Source organism: Copadichromis virginalis, linkage group LG23 (genome assembly GCF_057382275.1).
Source record: "Copadichromis virginalis isolate Kocher_CV1m ecotype Utaka linkage group LG23, C_Virginalis_male_GT1.1, whole genome shotgun sequence".
NCBI classification, from domain to species: domain Eukaryota; kingdom Metazoa; phylum Chordata; class Actinopteri; order Cichliformes; family Cichlidae; genus Copadichromis; species Copadichromis virginalis.
Window position 1 is genome coordinate 6,562,081 of NC_140639.1, and position 20,582 is coordinate 6,582,662.

The following is a 20,582-nucleotide window of genomic DNA, read 5'->3' on the forward strand; positions in this document are numbered from 1 at the left end:
ACGTGGCTTTATCCTGCTGGAAACAGTCATCACTGTTATACACTGTTGTCACAAAGGAATAAACATAGTCAGGAGTAATATTGATGTTTACACCAAATTCTGACTCTACCCTCTGAATGTTGCACCAGAAATTCACTCATCAGACCAGGCAACAGTTTTTTCCAATCTTCTGATCATTTTGGTGTGCGAACTGTAGCATCAGTTCTGTTGTTAGCTGACTTGAGTTATACCCAGAGAGCCATCTGCCTCAAGGTTAGACGTGTATTCAGAAATGCTCTTGCGCATATCTTGGTTGTAACGAGTCGCTATTTGAACAATCAGGCCATTCTCTGACATCACATCAACACATTTGCTGCGCACTGGATATTTTCTTTTTCAGATCATTCTTGGTACACGGTACAGATGTTTGTGCTGAAAAATCACGTAAAGCAGCTGTTTCTAAACTACTTAGAGCAACATCTGAATACTGATACTGCAGTTCACCTTAGCCAATTTGAATGTATATGATAAGGGATAGAACACCAATCAGACTAAGCCACACAGACAGCACTTGGTGACAGTGGGAGGGAAAAACTCAGTTTTAACTGGAAGAGACCCCAAAAGCAGGCTCAGGGAGAGGGTTAGGCCCCCCTAGCAGCTGGCTAGGGGGGCTGAGGAGTATTAGCAGCTCTAATTTGGTTTAAAGATGGTAACCTGTTTTTGACTTATTTTGCTGTTATTTAGTTAAAAAAACAAAACTGGGGCACTAACATGGTTTACCAGTTGAGAGGAGGGAAACTCCCACCAACACATCCATTAAAAGATGATGTAGTCTGGTTAAAGACACTTTGTATTTCATCCAATTAACCCTTTAAAGCCAGAACCATAAAATAATTGCCAGAAAATTATAATTTTATGAAAATGGAGTGATTATTGAACTGTCTGCATATATGAATTTTAAGTTGTATCATATTTGTTATAACCGGTTCTTTTCTTTTTGCAATTTATTTTTTTCATAGGGAAAATAATCTGCAATAATGCATTAAATATCATACACTTGACTTTAAAGGGTCCAAATCTGAGAGCAGTAAATGGCTGGCTGCTAAACTAATTTCACATTTAAGGTATCAGCACATCAAGATGTTGCACATATTATGAAGGCTTTGCAAATAAATACATGTCCAACACAGGAATAGAAAACATTTCTTATTCCAAAGACAACTTTTATTTATTTTTTTTAAACAGACTTCTGTTTGTTAAAAGTTAAGAGGCTTTGCAAGCGATCGTTATTACAGGCAGCTTAAAAAGCAACAGAACACCACTCGGAAGGAAACATCTGGACAGATCACAACTGCTCACTTAATTATTTCATACTGTTATGGTGCTAATGAAAGATCTACATCCCTTTTATGCAATACCTGTGGACAAGCGTTAGACTGCAGAAAGGTTTCTTTTGGCTGATTCAACCTGGGCTGTGAATGAAATAGTGGACATCAGTTTGTTTCCCCATCACCCAGTTCTAATTTGTGTGTTCAGTGTGCAACTGACCATTATTAGCAACATAAGAGGGGAAAAGACAGTAACCCCTAACCTTAGACTGATGTTACATAATTGTGTACATTTCCCTTGTGATGCATGGAAATGGTAAGAGGTAGGCTGTTGTCATTTAACCAACCACTACAAGGAGAAAGTAATTAGGTTTTAAAGTTCTACTTGGTAAATGCTCATGTACAGCAAAACCACAAACAAAATAAACGTATGCAGCTTGAATAAACTTTGAAACTTCAGTCTCTTTTGCAACTTGAGTTGTCACTGGATTCAGTTCGGACAGTTGGTGTTTTGAGGCGTTTTCATGTACTCGGACCCTTTTTATGTGGAGAAAAATAAGTGTTTGATGCAAACAAATACAAAAAATAATTAACCACCATTTTCAATACAACAGAAATCCATGCTGCCAGAAATTTGGCTATCTCCATGCCAGGGTGGAGTTGGTTACACAAAGCTTCAACATAAAATTCAAACATTAATCATTTAAGTGTGAACAATGTAATAGTAGAGGTGTTTAGGCCCCTCCCTACTCCCCAAAATATCCTTCATTGTTACAAACTTACAAAATAGTTGATTCCAGTACTAGAATTGCCTTCACATTGTCACCACATGGCTGACACAATTATAAAACTATATATATATGGGCCTCATCTTTTAATTATTTTTAAGTTACCCCTCTGTTTTGTCTCAACATAAATTTCAAAATTATCCAAAATAAAAATTTTGATTTATGAATTCTGATTTAGGCTCATGCTCATACTGAAGCAACAACAAAAGACAGTCTGTGTTGTAACACCAAGGAGCCCAAGGCCGCTCCGGAGCAGAGGACAAAAGGGCAACAGAAGCTTATGTATGTTTTCAGCAATAAAGCCAGACTCGTATCACATCAAATCAGTTAACAGACTACACTGAGCTAATCTCGAACACCGCCAAACAAAGCACAGAGCATTTCAAGTCTGAAGTAAAGCCAGTGCATTGACACCCAGCAGCCTTACCAAAAAAAAAAAAAAAATCACAGGAGCCGCTGAAGGAGCTGAGATACTTAACGTGATTCAACAACTGTATCTTGAACGGTCTTTGCCATTTATTTTTTTCTAAAGGGGAGGGAGTGGTGACACAGTTAAAACAGGGTCTCAACATGCTTTGAAAACTCTACCTGACTGACTTGGGTAGAACAGGAAAGACTGCAGCTGCAGAGTCTGTTTACTACACAGCATGTACAATCAGGATGCAAAACCCCCCAAAACAAGCATGTGCTCTTGCTTTCTCCTTCCATCTGTCAGCAGTGCTTCCTTCAACATGTCCTGCTGAAGCAGGCTGTGTTGTGACCTCATCCCCATGGGGAGATTATGCTCAGCCCAACAAATATATTAGGGTAACATTGCCCCTAATCTATCACTGCTACCGACTTAGGTTAGTGTTTGCAAAAATAAATGTGTCACTAGTAAAGGGCCGAATTCACCCCAGTAGTGTGAGAGGAAAGAGGAAGGTAGAGGGGAGGGTTCGGGAGAGAGTACTCTTGCTCAGCTCAGGCTCCGAATGTTTTCCAGCAGTTCCGGTTTGAGGAGAGTGGGGCTCTTTCCACCTGCAGCTGCAATATCAGCCTGCACAGCTGCATCCCAGGCAAACGTGAGCAGCGCAGCAGGGACCTAAAATATAAGGGAAGTCAGTACAATACAGATTATTTTTCGTTTAAAAGGGAGAAAATTAGTAGTTCAAATGTAAATGTGACACTTTACCTCAACATCAATATTACCTGACTAAAAACGACCTCAAACATTCACTCTCTGTTCTAAAAATTTGCCACAAACTAAAACCTGAATTAAAACCCCTGCTCTGTGCTGTGGGTTTTAACATTGAAGTTTGTTTTCATTCTCCCAGTGCCCACATTCATCAGAAAGAAATACTAAATACAGTGTTACATGTTAGGGCAACAATGGGACTGACAAAAAAATTAATCCACAGGCCAGTTTGCCAAGTAGATTCTGATTTCAACCCACCAAGTTGCACTCTGCGAGAGCAATGTCTTCAGATTCTTGTAGTTTTTGACCTCCAGGAGCAATCAGTTCAAAGGGCTGCCAACCGTCCACCAGAGACTCCCGCATGAAGGAAAACAGCACAGGCATCCGGTCCCAGGCATAAAATGTTCCTGAGAGGGTCACAAATCATGAGCAGTTGTGTCAACAATGCCCACAAAACTACAATGTGTAGGATTTTTCAGAGTAAAATGCTTTTGGTTTACTCAATTGATTTAATCTTGAAGTACATTTTAAATTGTGGCTTCACCTTGTAGCAGGTTCCCATCAGGTAGTCTCACCCTGAGCAGGGTGTAGTTGTATTTCCTCCTCTCCCTCTGTTCCTCTTTCTCCCTCATGGCTTTAGTGCGCAGCATGGCACTCTTCTCTACTAACTCACTCCTGTGAAACACACAAGGGACTCATTCGCTGATAGACAAACACTAGTAAACCAGGGAAACTTTTCTGGCTAGAGGCACATGACACACCCAGAGGCTATAAAAAGAACATCAGCATTAAATAATCCATTATTCTTGGGTGTGCTGTTAATAGTGGAAACCTAGAGTCAAATACTGCCATACAACCCAGGACAACTAAGAGTTAAAAAATAAATAAATCATAATTTCAATGCTGCAGTCGTTTAAAACAAAAAAAAAAAGAGGTGTTAGTTGTACACCCTTTCATGGAAACAGTATTCCCTGATGGCTGCGCCCTCTTGCCCCCATGTCTCAGTCTAATCGAGCATCTGTGGAATGTGCTGGACAAATAAGTCCGATCCAAAGAGGACCCACCTCAGAATTTACAAGACCTAAAGGATCTGTTGCTTTACATCATGTTGCAAAGTTATGAGAACTAATGATCCATCGAGGGGTCACTGTCTACTGCACACATCCAGGAGACTGTCACTGTCTCCTCTGAATCTTCTTTACTTGGTTACTCAAACTTGGAAACCATGTGGAACAAATATAACCAAAACCTAGTTTGATCACCAGCATATTTAGGGGCAAACTGTTACTTGTGGTTCTTTTACAGCAGTCTTGTAGGATAAATTCAAACAGGGATGAAGTTTCTCTAACCACACTGTCACAGACAAATTGCAAATCCTATGAGCCAAATATTGATCTTTACTCCATTTCACTGGAACTGCTACCACAGCGAGTGAAATCAAGTAACTGATCTGACTGCACAGACAATTCATTAAAAGAAAAGAGAGACAACATTTCACTACCACCTAACTAGAATTTATAGCTGACTTGAATTAGATCCATTTTTTGGATTGAAAGTGAGTCTATACCTCTGCTGTTGCTCCCTTTTGAGCTCCTCCGCTGTCAGGTTGTAGAACTCTGGCGGCAGCTCAAAGCGTTGAGCGTTAGGAGACTGCCTGAAAGCTTGAGGCTGCCTGTCCAGCTGCGCTCTGACCGGCTCGCCTCTCTGAAGACGATCCCTCCTCTCCTTCATCAGCTCCAGCGCATCGGGGCTCTGCTCTGGCAAAACCAGGAACTCCTCTTCCTCCTCTGATCTCCGTGAAAGGTGGGCACGCGTTAAAACAATGTAAAGACTGAATGATGCATAAATGAAAATCACTGGCAGGTGAGCAGACACATACTGCTCATAAATATCACTATTCATTTACCTTGGCCCTCTATGGGAAGCATCACACTTGTAAAGCCCAGAGCCTGCAGGAACTCCCTGCTGCCCTCCACAGACTTTACTTTCTCCTGAAATAACACAAGGAATCTTATAAGACATGCAAAATTATCTTGTTTTCTTATAGAAATCCCATAAAGTCTGCTACAAATAGTTAGTCTTGATCCAGGAACGTTACACACCTGGAACACTTTGTTGCTGAGTTTAATTTTCCTGTATTTCTCTTCTGTGGGGTTCTTGCATATATTTTCAACATATCTGGAAACAAAACAATGACAACAAAAAAAAAAAACCTTTGATGTCTAGAACAGATATTCAAAATCTGTGACAACAGCATAAAACATTTACATATGTAATTAACATCACCATCAGCGTCTTACTTGCTTATGATGTCCACAGCAGCCTTCACTTTCTCTCTGTCTTTGTTAAATGTGTGCATCATCATAACAGACGCCTCGACTGCATCTTCCTCAAACCGCTGCAGGGAAAAATTGCATGTTTATCAAAAGCACCGATTAGATAAGCATTCAGTCTGACTGCACACACATTATAACTGAACCAACATCCTCAGACATACCATTAAAATGGCCTCTTTAATGTGTATTTCCCTCTCACTCTTGGTTAATGTGGCTCCAGTTAGTGGACAGATGAAATAGACGCCTGATACTGAGAGAAGGGTGGGATCTTTCACTGGCACTTTGGAGCCCTGGGAGGAAAATGTCAATCAGTGTTGTTAGATTCAGTGATGAAATTTTCATCCACACTAACAGGCCACCGCTATTACTCTGAATTTAATACAGCTCACATAACTAGGCGGCTCCTTTTCTGATATTCTGAATTAGGCCTCACAACCACTGACGTATTTTCCAGTAAGGACATGTATAATTCAGGTTTCAACAAGCATATAGGGGTTTTTTTTCATATAAAAAAAGAAAGTTCTGGCTTTTCAACTAAAGAAAACCACTAGGATTGTGATAAAAGAATTTTAGTACTGAACAGATTTAAGGTAAATAAGGGAAGATTAAAACAAAAGCCCACTGTCTGGCTGGAGAAGGACACCTACTTTTATGAAACTGACATTGAGATGAACAGCTGTCTGCACCTATGCTGCCCTTTTCAACACTGGACACTGTATGATAGGCTGTGTATAAACAGGAATATTTACTTTAATCAGTCATGAAAACAGCTTATCAGGAGTACTGTCTTCTTCAAAGTGAAAGAAAAAATTGAAATATTTTAAGAAGTTAACCACAGTCGATGTGAACCAAAATTAGCATGAAAATTGTGTCACAATTCTGGTTTATGCAACACTTACCTCTGCTGCAGCTGCCTTTTCTTTTTCAGCAAGTGCAGCTGCCTCGGCCTCAAGTTCTCTTTTTACTGCAAGCACGTGTAGAAAACAACTGTTATAACCAGAATATTTTTTAACAGTTAATAAATAATTTTTTTAACCAAAAATATTACCTCAAAATAAAAATCTTTGCCGTTTGCTTTATCAGTTTAAAACAGTATCTACTCATATCTACTTCCCATTGACAGGATCAGCATCTTAATATAAACATAAAGATTATATACTTGATGCAAATCTTCCCATGAATACAAAAACAATGATTTTTTTTTTTTTTTTAAATAAATACTTTTTTGGTTCAGGGACGAGTTGCTACCTCAAGTGGAGGAATTGAAATATCTGAGGGGGGAGAAAGGTCTGGGCTTCTCTGCTTAGGCTGCAGCCCTCACTAACTGGCCTCAGTTAAACAGCAGAAAATGAATGGGTGGGTGACTTCTATGATTATGTGGTTTTTCAGAGGTAATAAATGTTTTTGGTGGCTGATCTTTCATACACTGGATATAGTGTACAGTAGCAGACAACAAATTTAGAAGATATGTTTTTTTTTAAACAGATCAACTATAATAATCTGTAGAGTGCTTCACAGTCCAAAACATGTTTTAATACCCACAACTGAATTATCCTAATACCCACAACTGAAACGAGGAGGCTGACGTTCATCTGTGTTTGATAGACACCACCTGGTGTAATAACAGGGTTGCATGTCTCACCCTGGGTCCTAATGGCGTCCTGGGAGGTGTGAACCTTCGGCTTCTGATGCTGTTCAATCCTGGCCAAGGCTGCAGCTCCAGCCCTCTGGGCTCCTTCACTGGGGGCATGGCGATCGTGCTTGACACTGGATCTGCCCTGCACCACCTCAGGCTTGGCACTGTAGGGTTATTAGGAGAGAAACAGGACTATAAGAGGAGACGTGTTGTGGCTTCACAGTAGGAAGAAGAAAAGACAGTGCTAAGCTAAGTAGCAACGACAACAGTACAAACACGTCAGAATCACAACAGCTCTGCTTCCTGTTGAGAAGCAGGTTTGCTTAGTTCTTTAACTAAACAAGCTTGTGCAGGGATTAACTGTTAGTCAGGTCACCATGAAATTATACAGTCGCCCCCCGCCGTGCTCAAGAATATATAACAGTTAGCCGTTTGACAAACACCCGTGAGAAAAACACACACAAATTAGCACTGTTGTGGTTAGCTTCAATACATGGGGAGACGGAAAAGCGGTAGTCATTACTGATCAGCTGTCAGCTATGAGATAAGCCCGTTTAGCCAATGTTAAATAGCTATCTGTGCGGCTAGCTCTGCTTAGCGCTGTAGCAGCTGAGAAAAGAAAAGTTTGTTATTTGCCTGGTGTCTTCCGTTAGTTTCTTCCCGGGTCCCGCGGATTTAAATTTGATGTCTTTCTTAAAGTCATCGAAAAACTTCTTCATTTTCTGTAGCTGCACAAAAATCTGACTACCAGGAAAAAAACAAACAGATGGGCAGCACCCAGCCTGGTTTTAGCGAGGAAGAGGAGGACCACAACAAAATTGTTTCAAATGAGAACAAACTGCTTCCGCCTCATCACGAGAGACGGTCGCCCCCTCGTGGTTGAACTCAGAACTGAAAGTCCAACCAGATCAGTTGTTCGTGTTTTATAAGACAACTTTATTTTTTATTATTTGACCTTTTTGTTTGTTTGTTTGTTTGTTTGTTTGATTACATGTACTTACATGTTTGCTGAAATTACCCGAGTATTGACTGGCTCACACACACACACACACACACACACACACACACACACACACACACTCAAACATATTATGCTATCACATTCTGGAAACACATCACATTAAGTTACTAAAAGCTAATTTTAGCTGTTCCCTAATTCACAAAGTGGTTGGCCCAATGCAATGCAAAAAATGTTTTGTGTCTCTTCCTGAGCTCGAACCAGTGATCTTTTACTTATTAGGTAAAACTGTAAACCAGTTACTACTATGGCAAACATAATGAGCTGTATCAATGTTAGACTAATATCAGTGTGAACAGTAATGAAAGAACAAAAGGAAAAACAAATTAAAAGAGATTAGTAAACGAGTTTACAACACACAAATGAAAAACAATAATTTGTGTTTTTATTCTTTTTAGTTTAAGTGGAGATATGTACATTAGCTGGTTCATTGAAGCTGACTGCTCAGTCTCTACCTGTCTGATGATTTACCTTTGATTACATTCATAAAGCTGCTTTAGACTATCAAAGACTGTTAAGAACAAGTACAAATACGAAAAAGTGATGACAAATAGTATAACATAAAGCTTGCATGATTCGGCATGTCGGCAAATACAGATATATCAGAAAAAGAAGTGCATTTTCATCTCTTTATTAAAGTAATCAAAGAAACTGTCAAAATATCTCTTTGGGCTCAGTAGGCGAAGCCATAAAATTTATATAAATAGAATTTCCAAAAATACAGTTAGTCGTTCATTTTTCCTTCACATTTTCCAAAGCTGTCCAGAGGTGTTAAGAGTTTTTGATGGTGTGGTGCAAAAAAACAACAACTATTAGCTGTTCATGACTTGTTGCAATACAATCTGACAAGAAAATTTCAGACATGTTTCTCAAACATGATTTCAAGACAAAATAAAAGCTGTGATCAGTTTTTGGCAAGGGGACTTGTATATATATCCTTCATTTATCCCGGTAAAAAGGGAAATTGACGTCGAAAATGTATTTTTAAGAAAGATGTGCCCAAGGGGGCAGCACAAATGGCAGAAAATGGTTATCTCAAGATATTTTAAGTGGCCAGAACAGACTGCTGTGATTATCAAATAGGTAGAATCAAGAAAGGTTCTTGCAAAACAGACCATGTCTTTACTTTATATATAACCTTTTCAGAAATCCTATTGACTGCAGTCTATTTAACCATATAAGCAAATATATTACACAGATAGAAAACAGTTTTTGGCACAAAATCAGACACACACACTCCTAGCATAGAGTGATTAAATTTACAGGTGGCACTTGAACGCATCACTGACTTGACTACACATGCACACCTCCTGCCACGTCAAATGTGACGTAGCAGGAGGTGTATTCCGGGAGGGAGGCGAATAGTGACCAGTGCGAGCGAATAGTCATCGATTGGCATTAATGATCTTACACCGGAGAGGAGTCTTTGTGAGAGGTAAGAGTTAAATATTTGATTTACTTCTATCTGCTGTGTGTGCAGCAACCTGAGCGGTTTCCCGCTCCTCAGTCGGGCGGATATTTGCTAACATGTGCCCGGCTGTAGCTTGACTGATGCGCAGACCGCGGCTAACTATCTTATACAGTGACTGAAAATGAGGTTCACTAACTCTATGCGCTTCTTAGCAACAGTCCGTGTTATTACATTGTGCTAACACTGGATTTATCTGTGCTCCGAGTCAACACAGCAGTCCCTGCTACCTCTTTACAGGCTCACCGTCACAGTCATGTTGGAGATGTGAAGTTTAAAAGTTTTATAAACACTTTAACTAAAAGTGATATATGAGTATTGTGTATTACAGCTGTAGATAATTCAGGTTGTGTGGCTGTGGTGTTAGTCGTCAGCATCCCATTGAAAAGCTCACTTACAGAGGAGATTTCTTTGGTGTAAACCCTCTTAGAAAACATCATAATATCGCGTTGTTACACAGCTATTATTGTACTGTTGTAATTATCAATCATAATAAGCAAACATAATGGGTATGAAAGAGTCAGTATTCACACTGTGGTATAAATGAAACTATCCTCGACCTTATCCTATAGTGTTGTGACGACTTCCTGGTAAAAGTGGGTGTGGATTTAAACAAATAGGATAAACATTCCAGCAGTGCTTGTTTTACCTACACTACAACTAGCACAGGGCTATTAAATACTCTTATCATGTTTCCACCTTCCATCAGAAGATCTTCAGTCACTTTAAGGACATTGGCTATGTCATCAATTATTTTTTTACTCCTAAAATTTGTTTTTATATACACATACAGTTTCTTGGGTGCTCAAAATGAGCTTTTAGTAGTGACTGTACTAAGAAATATGATTGGTCCACATGAAACTATAGGAAAGAGTCTATGTTACCTTATATAACAGATTTTTTCTGTAATTTTTTTTTACCCATTTTACTTAAAAAAATTATTTAAAGGTGAGTAAATTAAACCACACTGTTAAAAAAAGCTACAAGTATTTTTTAAAAGGTCCTTGCAGAAGGCCATATCTATATGTGGGAAAAACCCTGCAAATGTTTGGATATTGTAGTGCGACCTTTCTCTTATCATCTATTTTTTTATATTTACATAAAGGCCACCGGCTTATACAAAAACAACACAAGACCTGGGGCATGTTTTTCAGTTCTTTTTAAATAAAATAATCTTTTTTCCCCACAGTTAATTAAAAGCACAGGTGATCATGGACCCAAACATCAGCACACTCAGGCAGAAACTGGCTGACGCCGGCCAGTCTCACCTCCTGCAGTTCTGGAACGAGCTGAGCCCTGAAGAGCAGGCCGAGTTGACCCAAGAATTGGAGGGTATGGACTTTCAGGAGATCAACGGATTCTTCAAGAATGCCATGCAGACATCTAACAGCAGCAAACAAGGGAAGATGGACTGCCGCATGGAGCCCGTGCCCAGGGAGGTGCTGGGAAGTGTGACGAGAGACAGGGAGAGCGTCAAAGACTGGGAGCTGACAGGTGAAGTATATTCTCACCTATTTACTGCTTTTGACCTTTAAACTGTACTTACTCGGTATACTGAGTGTTTTAAGGAAACATAAAGCATTAGAATTGGGAGTATTTTATTTTAATGAGAATATGTAAGCTATTATCACTTGTTAAACAAGATTCGCCTAGTTACCGCAAGCACGTTTAACACAATGAAATCTTGACAGTGATGACCTGCAGGTAAGAGAGGAAAGCTTAACTGGTATCAGACTGGGAAGCTTAAGTGGATTAAAACATCACATGGGTAACCCAGCTGGATGAATAGTTGTTCTCATGGCAATATTTTTAAGTATCCACATCCAGATGTTAGCTCACAGAAAAACAGCCCATTAGATCAAAACTTTTGCAAAAGCTTATTACAAAGTTCCAGTCATGCTGCGTCAGAAGCTCCATGTTTATCCATTGTGCGTTTCTGGGCAAGGGTTGACATTTGAGTAAGTTGCTGGAATTATTCATTATGTTTTGCGCAATCCCTCATGCTTCATTCTTTCCGGGGCTGTATGACTATCTCGGTGGGCAGCAGAAACATCTGGTGTTGATTTGTACTTGACGTAACTGGAGTTCCCTCTTGACCCTCAATCATGAGCTCACACCCAGCAACAAAATCTGTGTTGCTGGGTGTGGGGCATGTGTCAAAGTTTATGGATTAACCCACTACATAAAACTTGCTTCCTGGCACCAACCAGTAGGAAGAGAGTTTCATATCGTGTCACGTTGCTGCAGTTTATGTAAGACAAACTGGAACCATTATAAACTATTGGTACATTGAACCATAGTAAAATCTTGAGTGGGGTTGTAAGATTTTAGCTCATATAATGTGTCACGTCCACAAGTACTCCAGAACCAGTCATAAAATGTTGCTAATCTGTTTGGATTAATGTTATCAGAACTGTTTTGTTAAGTTTATTATTATTCATCTACTAACCAGGCAATAAGAGGTCTGCAGAGATTAGATACTGTGCATTGTGTGCCATCATATCAGTGTACAACACTAAATGCATGGCCCTGTTTTAAATAAACTACAGGACACATTTCTGCTACTATTTATGACCGTTGTGCTGTGTTGCCCTTTAGGTCTTCAGTGCATCTCTAAGAATAAAGTGGCAGTCTTACTGCTGGCAGGAGGCCAAGGAACCAGGCTGGGGGTCTCGTACCCCAAAGGCATGTACGACATTGGGCTGCCGTCCCACAAAACCCTCTTTCAGATCCAGGCTGAGCGCATCTTGAAGCTGCAACAGCTGGTTGAGCAGTCGCACAAAACCAAGTGCTGTATCCCCTGGTGAGACACGAGGTTTCCATGACTAAGGCGTTTTAGTCGACTAAATCTACAGCTTGATTTGAGGAAAAATAAACAAGCTCGAGCAACCAAATAGTGCTATCCTATTTGTAAAGTGAACTTCAGCTGTCCCAATTATGTTAGCATGATGATTAACTGGGTCAAGTCACTGTGTGAATCAAAGGAAACTCAGTCAAGGAAGCTGTGTTGCCGGAAAAGCTTTAAGTCCCTGCAGGGGAGATCCAGCAGTTTATAGTTTTAAAATATGAATGATCGAGATAAAAAAGCAGGAAATAGAGTTGTGCGTGTCAGATTTAACGTAGTTGAAGGATATGTTAGAAACATCTTCATCAAGTTGTTACTTTTTATTGTCTGCTATAAACTTAAGTATTATACTGTTGGTTCAAGCTAACATCACCTTTGCTGTTAAGTTTTTGTAAGAGATGATGGAGATGTTTTCTGCAGCACTGCACAATTGTTAAATTGTTTAAAATGCATAAGTGCTGCGTTCTTTCCGTGTTGCCTTCAGGTACATCATGACGAGCGGCAGGACAATGAAATCCACAAAGGATTTTTTCTCCAAACATAACTACTTTGGTTTGGACAAGAACAGCGTGGTCTTCTTTCAGCAGGGCATGCTGCCGGCCATGGACTACAACTGCAAGATCATCCTGGAGAGCAAAGGAAAGCCCTCCATGGCTCCGGGTATGTCCACACATATACAGAAGTGTATGTATGCTTCATTCACAGTGTTGCTCAGTGTGTGAGAAATGTGTCTGTGTTTGTGTTCTAGACGGTAATGGGGGTCTTTACAGAGCTCTCGGGAACCAGGGTATCCTGGATGACATGGAGAGGAGGGGGATTGAGTCCATCCATGTTTATTGTGTTGATAACATTTTGGTCAAAGTGGCTGACCCTGCCTTTGTTGGTTTCTGTGTGCAGAAGGGAGCGGACTGTGGCGCTAAGGTTGGTCATACCACCTATTTTTTTCCTTTTTTCTTCTTCTTCTTTCAGCTGCCCGCTCTAGGGGTCGCCACAGCAGCTCATCTGCCTCCATCTTTGGTGAATTTCTTGTGGTAGCACCTTCCAAAGTTACTGACAAGGGCGGTAATTCCAAACTTTGGGTTCAACAAAGGTGTGGTGTGGTGCTGATGCCATCATTTGGGGAGTGACACTAATATTTTTTCTGTGGGAATGTGTGGAACTGGGTCTAGACTGGACATGAGTAGTACTTATCCCCTTGAAGCCGAGTAAGTCATATTTGATACACGAGTTTTTTTTAGTTTTTGAGACTTTACCCCCCCAAAACCAAAACAACTGACTTCTTTTTGCATCAGTACCCAAATCAGGCCACATAAAAAGGCACGACAAAACAAAAGATAAAGAACCGAGGAAGCAGTAAAGATATTTTATTCCCCTCCTAAAGTTGCCTGAACACTGATAAGTCACCTCGAAGCACTATAAAAGTAACACTGAATTGAATTCATAAATCTAAAGTTGACCTTTATCAGACCTTTTAGTATCAGTGATTGCACACACAAAGATTAAAAGTCATTAAATAGGAATGGCACATACAGATGAGTCATGCAAATACTAAAGCATGTATTTGAGTTAGGTAATATGTATGCCAATAGTCGAGTCATGTTTGTAGTGTTTTATCCAGTCTGAGCAGTTAGTCTCGTTCTTCTTGAGCAACCATTTATCATGTATGACAGTTTCATACATGATAAAAAAAATAAATGAAAGAAATCTGCCCACATGACCCTGTGGGCTTAAATTGTAAGAAACAAATGTGTAAAATTACCGAAAAGGTTTTGGTAGCTCATTGTGTAGACTCTTCTTTTTTATGAAACAAAAGTTTCTGTTAATTCACAGAAACCTCTTTTTTTATACAGTGGACCTGCTGTAAAAGACAGAAACCTATATAGTACAAAGTGAAACAGAGGAAATTTGCTGTCACTTAATCATGTGTTACCCTGTGAGCAGGCACTGAGGAGGTCTTCATCAGCAGGAAAAACTGAGGGCTCGTGAAAATATGATCCCAAGTCCAAACTTTATGCCCTTCTTCACAGCTGCCCAGGGGTCTAATTGGAGTCTTAGCCAGGCCGATTCTGGCCCTTGGACCTTATGTTTGAAAACCCTGTTCTAGAAGGTCCGAAGGGTGACAAGTGTGGGATGTCATATATCGAAAGGTGGGGTCAGTTTAACTTGGCAGGTTCCAGATAGCTGCACCTTCCACAACTTACCACTGGGTGGAGTTGTAATCCACTTCTGCAATCTTCTTTTGCACTACACTTAGCTTTCTAGGAAATTTAGGAATGAGCCCAGAATCTTCTTTTGCCTACTATTATGGTCTTAGTTGATAGTGTGATGTGAAGATGCCACTTTTCCCACATATTTTGGAGCCTTCTTGTCCTGTGAAGTGTTAGTGATAACCACTGTTCCACTGTTCCACTGTGCCACAAGTTTAAGTAATTAATTAGTAATGTGATTTACTATAAAAGGATAATCCCAAAGAAGCTTAATGTTGCAGAACTAAAGACATAAAGGAGTTCTGATTTATAAAATAATATTTTCACGTATAGACTCGCAAAAGAATTTGAGCAGAATCTAGTTTGTGGTGATGTGAAAATTCAGTACTCACTGGCCAAGATCTGCTGCTGAGGAGGCTATGTTCGAGATAAAAAGTTTTACATTTATTCTTCACCATTATTCATTCTGTGAAGATCCTGCTGACCTTGGTGCAGAGATAGTTAGAGGGACATTTTTCTAAAATAACACCTACTGACGAGCTAAGCGATAAGAGTCCAGTACACCAGAAAGAGTGTAACCATCAGGAGACCTCTGTTTTTAGCTTTAACAGTAAAATATGACTGATATATGTGTGACTAAACTTTGCTGGCAGATCTTACTAATTAATTTCTAAACAAACCACATACTACTTCAAATACATCAAAGTATGAAGTCAAGATTTCACTTTTTTAACTGTTTTTGCACAAATTACGTGCTTCAGTGTGTGTTGGATAGCTGAAAAGTGCCTGAAGGATCCTGCTACTTTTTGATTTCCTCTAAGAAGTAGAAGCACTATGTATATTTTCCAGCTAACATAGAGCAGAGTGAACTAATTATTGTAATAAGATCACCCAGACCCTGCTTCTGTTTGAAATTATGAGATGTGGGGTGGAGCAGCGATGGAAGAATCAGATCAGAGCGGGGTACCACCCTCTCATCGTAAATTACTAAGCTCCGCTAACAGTTCATGTGGCTTCACCAACCCCCCCTGCCAAACCCCTACCAGTTTACCATCCCCCCCTCAGGACCCTGTCATTAGTAACCGACAGATAGGAAGGGGGGAAGGATTTTTCATTCAGTGCAGACTCGTAACTTACTGGTTGTAAAATGGAGTGCACCGATTGCTTCATAGCACTTTTATTTACTATTTTATTTCAGTTTTAGACTATTTCTGACTTTAAATAATTTACAGATAATTTGACTCATAAAGAGACAACAGTGAAAATATTTTGTAGTTTTTATATGGAAAACTAAATTTAGCACAATTAAAGTGTACCGATCTGGGGATTTTATTGTATAAATAGTTAAAGTAGAGAGTTATTAGCATTTTACAGTTGCTTATTTTTATTCTTTGACTTAACTAGAGTAGCTTTGCATGATTCATGTTAAAATAATCCTTTTTTAATATCATAACTTTTTTTGATACAGTTGATCGGTTCATCCTCTGTCTGAAACAAGCTTTTTTAGTTCCCTTCCTCCTCGCTTTAAACCAAAAATGTATGATTGGCTGTCTCTTGTGGACAAAATATTTGAACAGAACAATTGTGTGTGTCTGACCATATTATGTTTGGGATATCTGCTTTTATCAATATGATACAGAACCAAGAGTAGAAAAAATTGACTGAAGCTGAGCATTCAGAGCAGTCTGAAGCCTGAGCTTTGGAGTTACAGCAATTACTTGGACATGTGCTGAACTTTTGATTTGAATCTTTGCTTATTTTTGATGTGAGCATCCAGCAGTAACAGTTACATATGTGACAGTAAAAGGAAAAGCACAGTCCACTTTAAGTTGACTTTGTAGTAATCTGAGGTTTTTAGTAAGGTCATTTTGTGACATTGTTTCCCAGGTGGTGGAGAAAACAAACCCCACAGAAGCAGTAGGCGTTGTCTGCAAGGTGGATGGTCGTTACCAGGTGGTGGAGTACAGCGAGATCACCCTAGCAACTGCTGAGAAGCGGAGCGCCGATGGTCGTCTGATGTTCAACGCAGCAAACGTGGCCAATCATTTCTTCAGCTTCTCCTTCCTCAGAGACATAGTGCAGTAAGGCAAAGCTATAAACACAGTTATCATTACGTTTCAGATTCTTTCAGCTTTACATCATCGTAATGAGACATTTTTTCCCCGTTTTCACATTAGGAAATACGAGCCCCAGCTGCAGCACCACGTGGCCCAGAAGAAGATCCCATATGTGGATGCTCAGGGTCAACTAATCAAACCAGAGAAACCAAACGGCATCAAAATGGAAAAGTTTGTCTTTGACATTTTCCAGTTTGCCAAGTGAGTGACGGTGCATTTTTTTCATATATGGCATAGAAAATATGAATGTGCGTGTGCATGCCAGTACCAGTTAGCTAAATCTTGCCTCATACTAACCCCACCTCCTTTTGAGAGGTGACCAGTTTGCATATATTTGGGGCCCTGGTTCTACTGGTCCTTGATTTTTTTCTTCCGTGCAAGGACTGTCTTTTTTTTTCCAGCCCTAATTTCTGCCCTCCAGTCATGCCATTTCTGCAAGGTCTGGTCCAGCAGACTAAGCTTGCCAAATTCTCCACAGGGGGATGGAAGTTTATGAGCGGTTCCACATCCTTTAGTGTTACATGACATCAGCTCTGAGTCACGTCACTACTAATAGAACTTTATATTTAATGAAAGTATTCCTGTAACAGTTAACTGATGGAAAATCAAGGACACCATATCAAGCTTACTTCAAAGTTTTTGAAGATGTATTTTTAAAGTAAAGAAAAATCTATTTTTGATGCTGCTGAGGACATGGATTTGACTCAAGTCTTCAGTTTTTAATGTGGCCTGCTCTGTTGTCTTATGACCTGTCTTAGAGCCATTTGGTCCATAAAAATAAACAAAACTTAACTGATTTCAGTCCTCTGCAGAAGCATTTTTATGTGTTCCTCTGGTCTATCTTTAGTGTGGCTGCTATTTTTATATCGCTCCATGGAAGTCACGCACAATCTGAAAGCACAGTGAAACCACTCCAAGCATAGAAAGAAAAATGACATTTTTGTTTTTATTTGTTGCGGTTTAATTTCCTGTTGAGTAACTAATTAACCTGCTAATTTTTCAATCCCTGGGAGCTGCTCGGTTGTGATGCAAGTCTTCGGTTTGCCTGTGTGCTGATGGGATGCTCTGTGTTTGTAACAGGACGTTTGTTGTGTATGAGGTGCTCCGAGAGGACGAGTTCTCCCCGCTGAAGAACGCAGACACTCAGGACGGAAAGGACACACCCACCACAGCCCGACACGCTCTGATGTCCCTCCACCACCGCTGGGTGCTCAACGCTGGGGGACATTTCATTGACGAGAACGGCAGACGTGTACCCGCCATACCCAGGTGACTACAGCATGTCATGTCACTTTACAAAAAACATACATAATAATGAGATCTTTGTGGTTATTCCCTTCTCCTCGACACTTTCCACATGGTGTACAGACTGTATGCGCTGGACTTTTTGTTTGTTTTGTAGACATCGTATTCTTTTAGCTTCACACTCTCACTCCCCTTTCTCTCATGCTTGGTCTTGCTCCTGTGTGTCCCGTGCAATGTTTCCAGAGACGGAGCAGCAGGCAGTGTCACAGATGATGGCAAGAGAAAGTAATTATCCCTCTGCAGTACTGAGTGCATGGTGATGGGGTTTTGGCTTTCTTACCCTCTCGCTCAGACGTGTTAACACCGTGTAATATTACTTCTGATCCTTGACATCCCTTTCCTTCATTTCCACTGAGAGGAAAAGAGTCTGTAGAGGCCCTGCCAGTCGGCGGCCTTCTTTCAGTCTTTTTACGGTCAGTCGGGATGCAGGAAATGACATCGAGGATCAGTGAAGTCACCTGAAAACATGGTCTTCTTCCGCACCTTGGTTAAATGATCTACTATCATGTCAACCTGTGATATATTGCATGCTGGGTAAAGGGAGACAGTTACTAGACTGCAGATGAGCACACACCTGTTGGTTTCTGTACCAAATAGTTATGTGGTCAGCTTCATCGCTTGCTATTTTGCCTTTAAGTTTAAATCCACCCGCTTGTTTTTCCAGACAGAATTAAATGAGCATGTGCTTCACAAACTCTTTCGGCACCACGAATGTTTCCAACACTCTTAAAGGGCGTGCTTCTTTCTCAGTCATTCAGCTTTTCCATCAGGCAGCTGCTCAGCAAAACACCTGAAACACCTGATGTCTGATTAGTGATTTTTTCTCTCTGTAATCATCATCTAGAAATTAACACGTTGAGTGACGGCAGTCTCGCACAACGTTCCTTTCATTCGTCTGTTTTCTTCTAGCGGACTTCTATCACAAGTCAAAGGACTAATCACTTGTTGCGATGAAGCGCTGATTCTCTTTGTCCTCTAATCACAAGCCGCAGTAGAAGAACAGCTGTGTCAAGGAGTCCTAGCAGCTGTCTTTTCAGCTACAATTGCTTCTCTTCTTCCACGAGACCGTCACTCATTCGCTTTCTGTTTTTCTCCTGTGATCCTCTCTGAATTTGTCTTTCCACCGCAGCCTGAAGGATGGAACGGACCTGCCGATCAAATGCGAGATCTCCCCACTGGTGTCGTACGGGGGAGAGGTAAGAACACGTTGTACTAAATAAAACTCCAGATGTTATTCTTATCCATGAATACTCAGTAAAATACTAACATTGTCCTGATGGTGTCTGTACTTCAAGGGTCTTGAGGAGCTGGTGAAGGGAAAAGAGTTTCAACCAACTCTGACGATCGATAAGGAGGGAGTCCACCAGCTGGTGAAGAATGGGGTGTAATGACTGAACGGGAGAATGCGGGGAAGGAAACGGCCCAACTTCCCTTTATCTCTCATTGTATGGGAAGAGAAACTGTGATGTCATCGCTGTGCAATAACAAATATCACACACATGTGTTCAAGAAAGAAACTGTCCTGTCCAAAATGAATGAATGAACAACATGAAGTTTACTTTTTAGCACCAGGCTTTCCTTTGCTTTGTAACTCGTTTTGCTTTTCTTCTTCTTCTTCTTCTTTTTTTTCCTTGAAGACTTGAACACAGCAAGAATTGAAGTATGAAAATCCTGTCATACTGACAGGTTGAAGCTGTCTGCAGGTGCATCTATTTATTTTGCTTATGAGACTTATTTTTATATGTACTGATAGATTATCTATTGGTGGAAATGGCCATCTACTTGTTTTACCTGGTGATTTTTTATGCAACAGCTGATTCAGACGAAATGATCACACAGATGTTTCCTACAATCAGATACGGTACATGGTCAGGATGTGGGGGGTATTTATAATAATTGCTTCTTCTCTGCTTGTAATCAGTGAAGACTGGATGTTATTCAGCTTTAAGAGACGCTATGGCTCATCTTTATTAAATACATTTTCCTACTTGGAAAGCAATGTCTTTGTGTCTGTTTAATTATTCAAATGGTGTTAACATGTTTTTTTGTCATATCTTTGCTCGCCGGTGTCTGCGAGGTGTGTTTTTTGCATTATAGCTCTTTGGTGTTGTGAATCACCATTTCCAGCAGATGGTTTATGTTCAAGATGGCTCCGAGGACGCAACGCTGCTGCAGCTATTCAGGGCATTTTTCTTTGTGGCTCCTTTCTGACTCACTTTCTTTCTCTCCCGCTCCATAACGGCGCTGTTAAGACTAAAGAAGGTCTCTTATAACGTCTATGGAAAGACAGCCTGACCTGTAGCTAAGCTGAAAAACTCTTTAATGGCATTTTAATCAGTACATTAATTCTTTAACATATTTCATACACTTTACCTGTTCTA

The 20,582-nt window shown here is 40.2% G+C and overlaps 2 protein-coding genes across 3 annotated transcripts; one reads left to right on the plus strand and one right to left on the minus strand.

Annotated features, from left to right (window-relative positions):
• Positions 1 to 973: 973 nt before the first annotated feature.
• ubxn6 (UBX domain protein 6) lies at positions 974 to 8,129 on the minus strand. Its single transcript, XM_085447514.1, has 11 exons — positions 7,878 to 8,129; positions 7,248 to 7,405; positions 6,505 to 6,569; positions 5,767 to 5,895; positions 5,570 to 5,667; positions 5,372 to 5,447; positions 5,176 to 5,260; positions 4,837 to 5,056; positions 3,814 to 3,944; positions 3,528 to 3,676; positions 974 to 3,176 (listed from the first exon to the last, which is right to left on the minus strand). The coding sequence occupies exons 1-11, from the start codon at positions 7,958 to 7,960 to the stop codon at positions 3,051 to 3,053; spliced, it is 1,320 nt and encodes a 439-aa protein (XP_085303640.1). The 5' UTR covers positions 7,961 to 8,129; the 3' UTR covers positions 974 to 3,050.
• Positions 8,130 to 9,565: 1,436 nt separating this feature from the next.
• On the plus strand, positions 9,566 to 20,200 carry uap1 (UDP-N-acetylglucosamine pyrophosphorylase 1). Of its 2 annotated transcripts, XM_085448540.1 has the most exons (11): positions 9,566 to 9,694; positions 10,917 to 11,221; positions 12,326 to 12,530; positions 13,057 to 13,232; positions 13,321 to 13,493; positions 16,667 to 16,860; positions 16,957 to 17,097; positions 17,977 to 18,165; positions 18,385 to 18,426; positions 19,331 to 19,397; positions 19,497 to 20,200. In XM_085448540.1, exons 2-11 carry the CDS (start codon positions 10,939 to 10,941, stop codon positions 19,587 to 19,589), a joined length of 1,563 nt encoding a protein of 520 aa, XP_085304666.1. In that variant the 5' UTR covers positions 9,566 to 9,694; positions 10,917 to 10,938; the 3' UTR covers positions 19,590 to 20,200. The 2 variants fall into 2 exon arrangements, with proteins under 2 accessions (XP_085304666.1, XP_085304667.1); XM_085448541.1 differs by lacking the exon at positions 18,385 to 18,426 and having other exon boundaries at positions 9,567 to 9,694.
• Positions 20,201 to 20,582: the final 382 nt, after the last annotated feature.

What these genes read in the sequence shown, in the direction of transcription:
- uap1 (XM_085448540.1), top strand. Translation starts at nt 10,939, where the DNA reads ATGGACCCAAACATCAGCACACTCAGGCAGAAACTGGCTGACGCCGGC. An exon ending in CAAAGACTGGGAGCTGACAG is followed by an intron (nt 11,222 to 12,325) that starts GTGAAGTATATT and finishes GTTGCCCTTTAG; the next exon opens with GTCTTCAGTGCATCTCTAAG. An exon ending in TGGTGTCGTACGGGGGAGAG is followed by an intron (nt 19,398 to 19,496) that starts GTAAGAACACGT and finishes CTGTACTTCAAG; the next exon opens with GGTCTTGAGGAGCTGGTGAA.
- ubxn6 (XM_085447514.1), bottom strand. Translation starts at nt 7,960, where the DNA reads ATGAAGAAGTTTTTCGATGACTTTAAGAAAGACATCAAATTTAAATCC. An exon ending in AAACTAACGGAAGACACCAG is followed by an intron (nt 7,406 to 7,877) that starts GCAAATAACAAA and finishes ATAACCCTACAG; the next exon opens with TGCCAAGCCTGAGGTGGTGC. An exon ending in AAAAGGGAGCAACAGCAGAG is followed by an intron (nt 3,945 to 4,836) that starts GTATAGACTCAC and finishes TGTGTTTCACAG; the next exon opens with GAGTGAGTTAGTAGAGAAGA.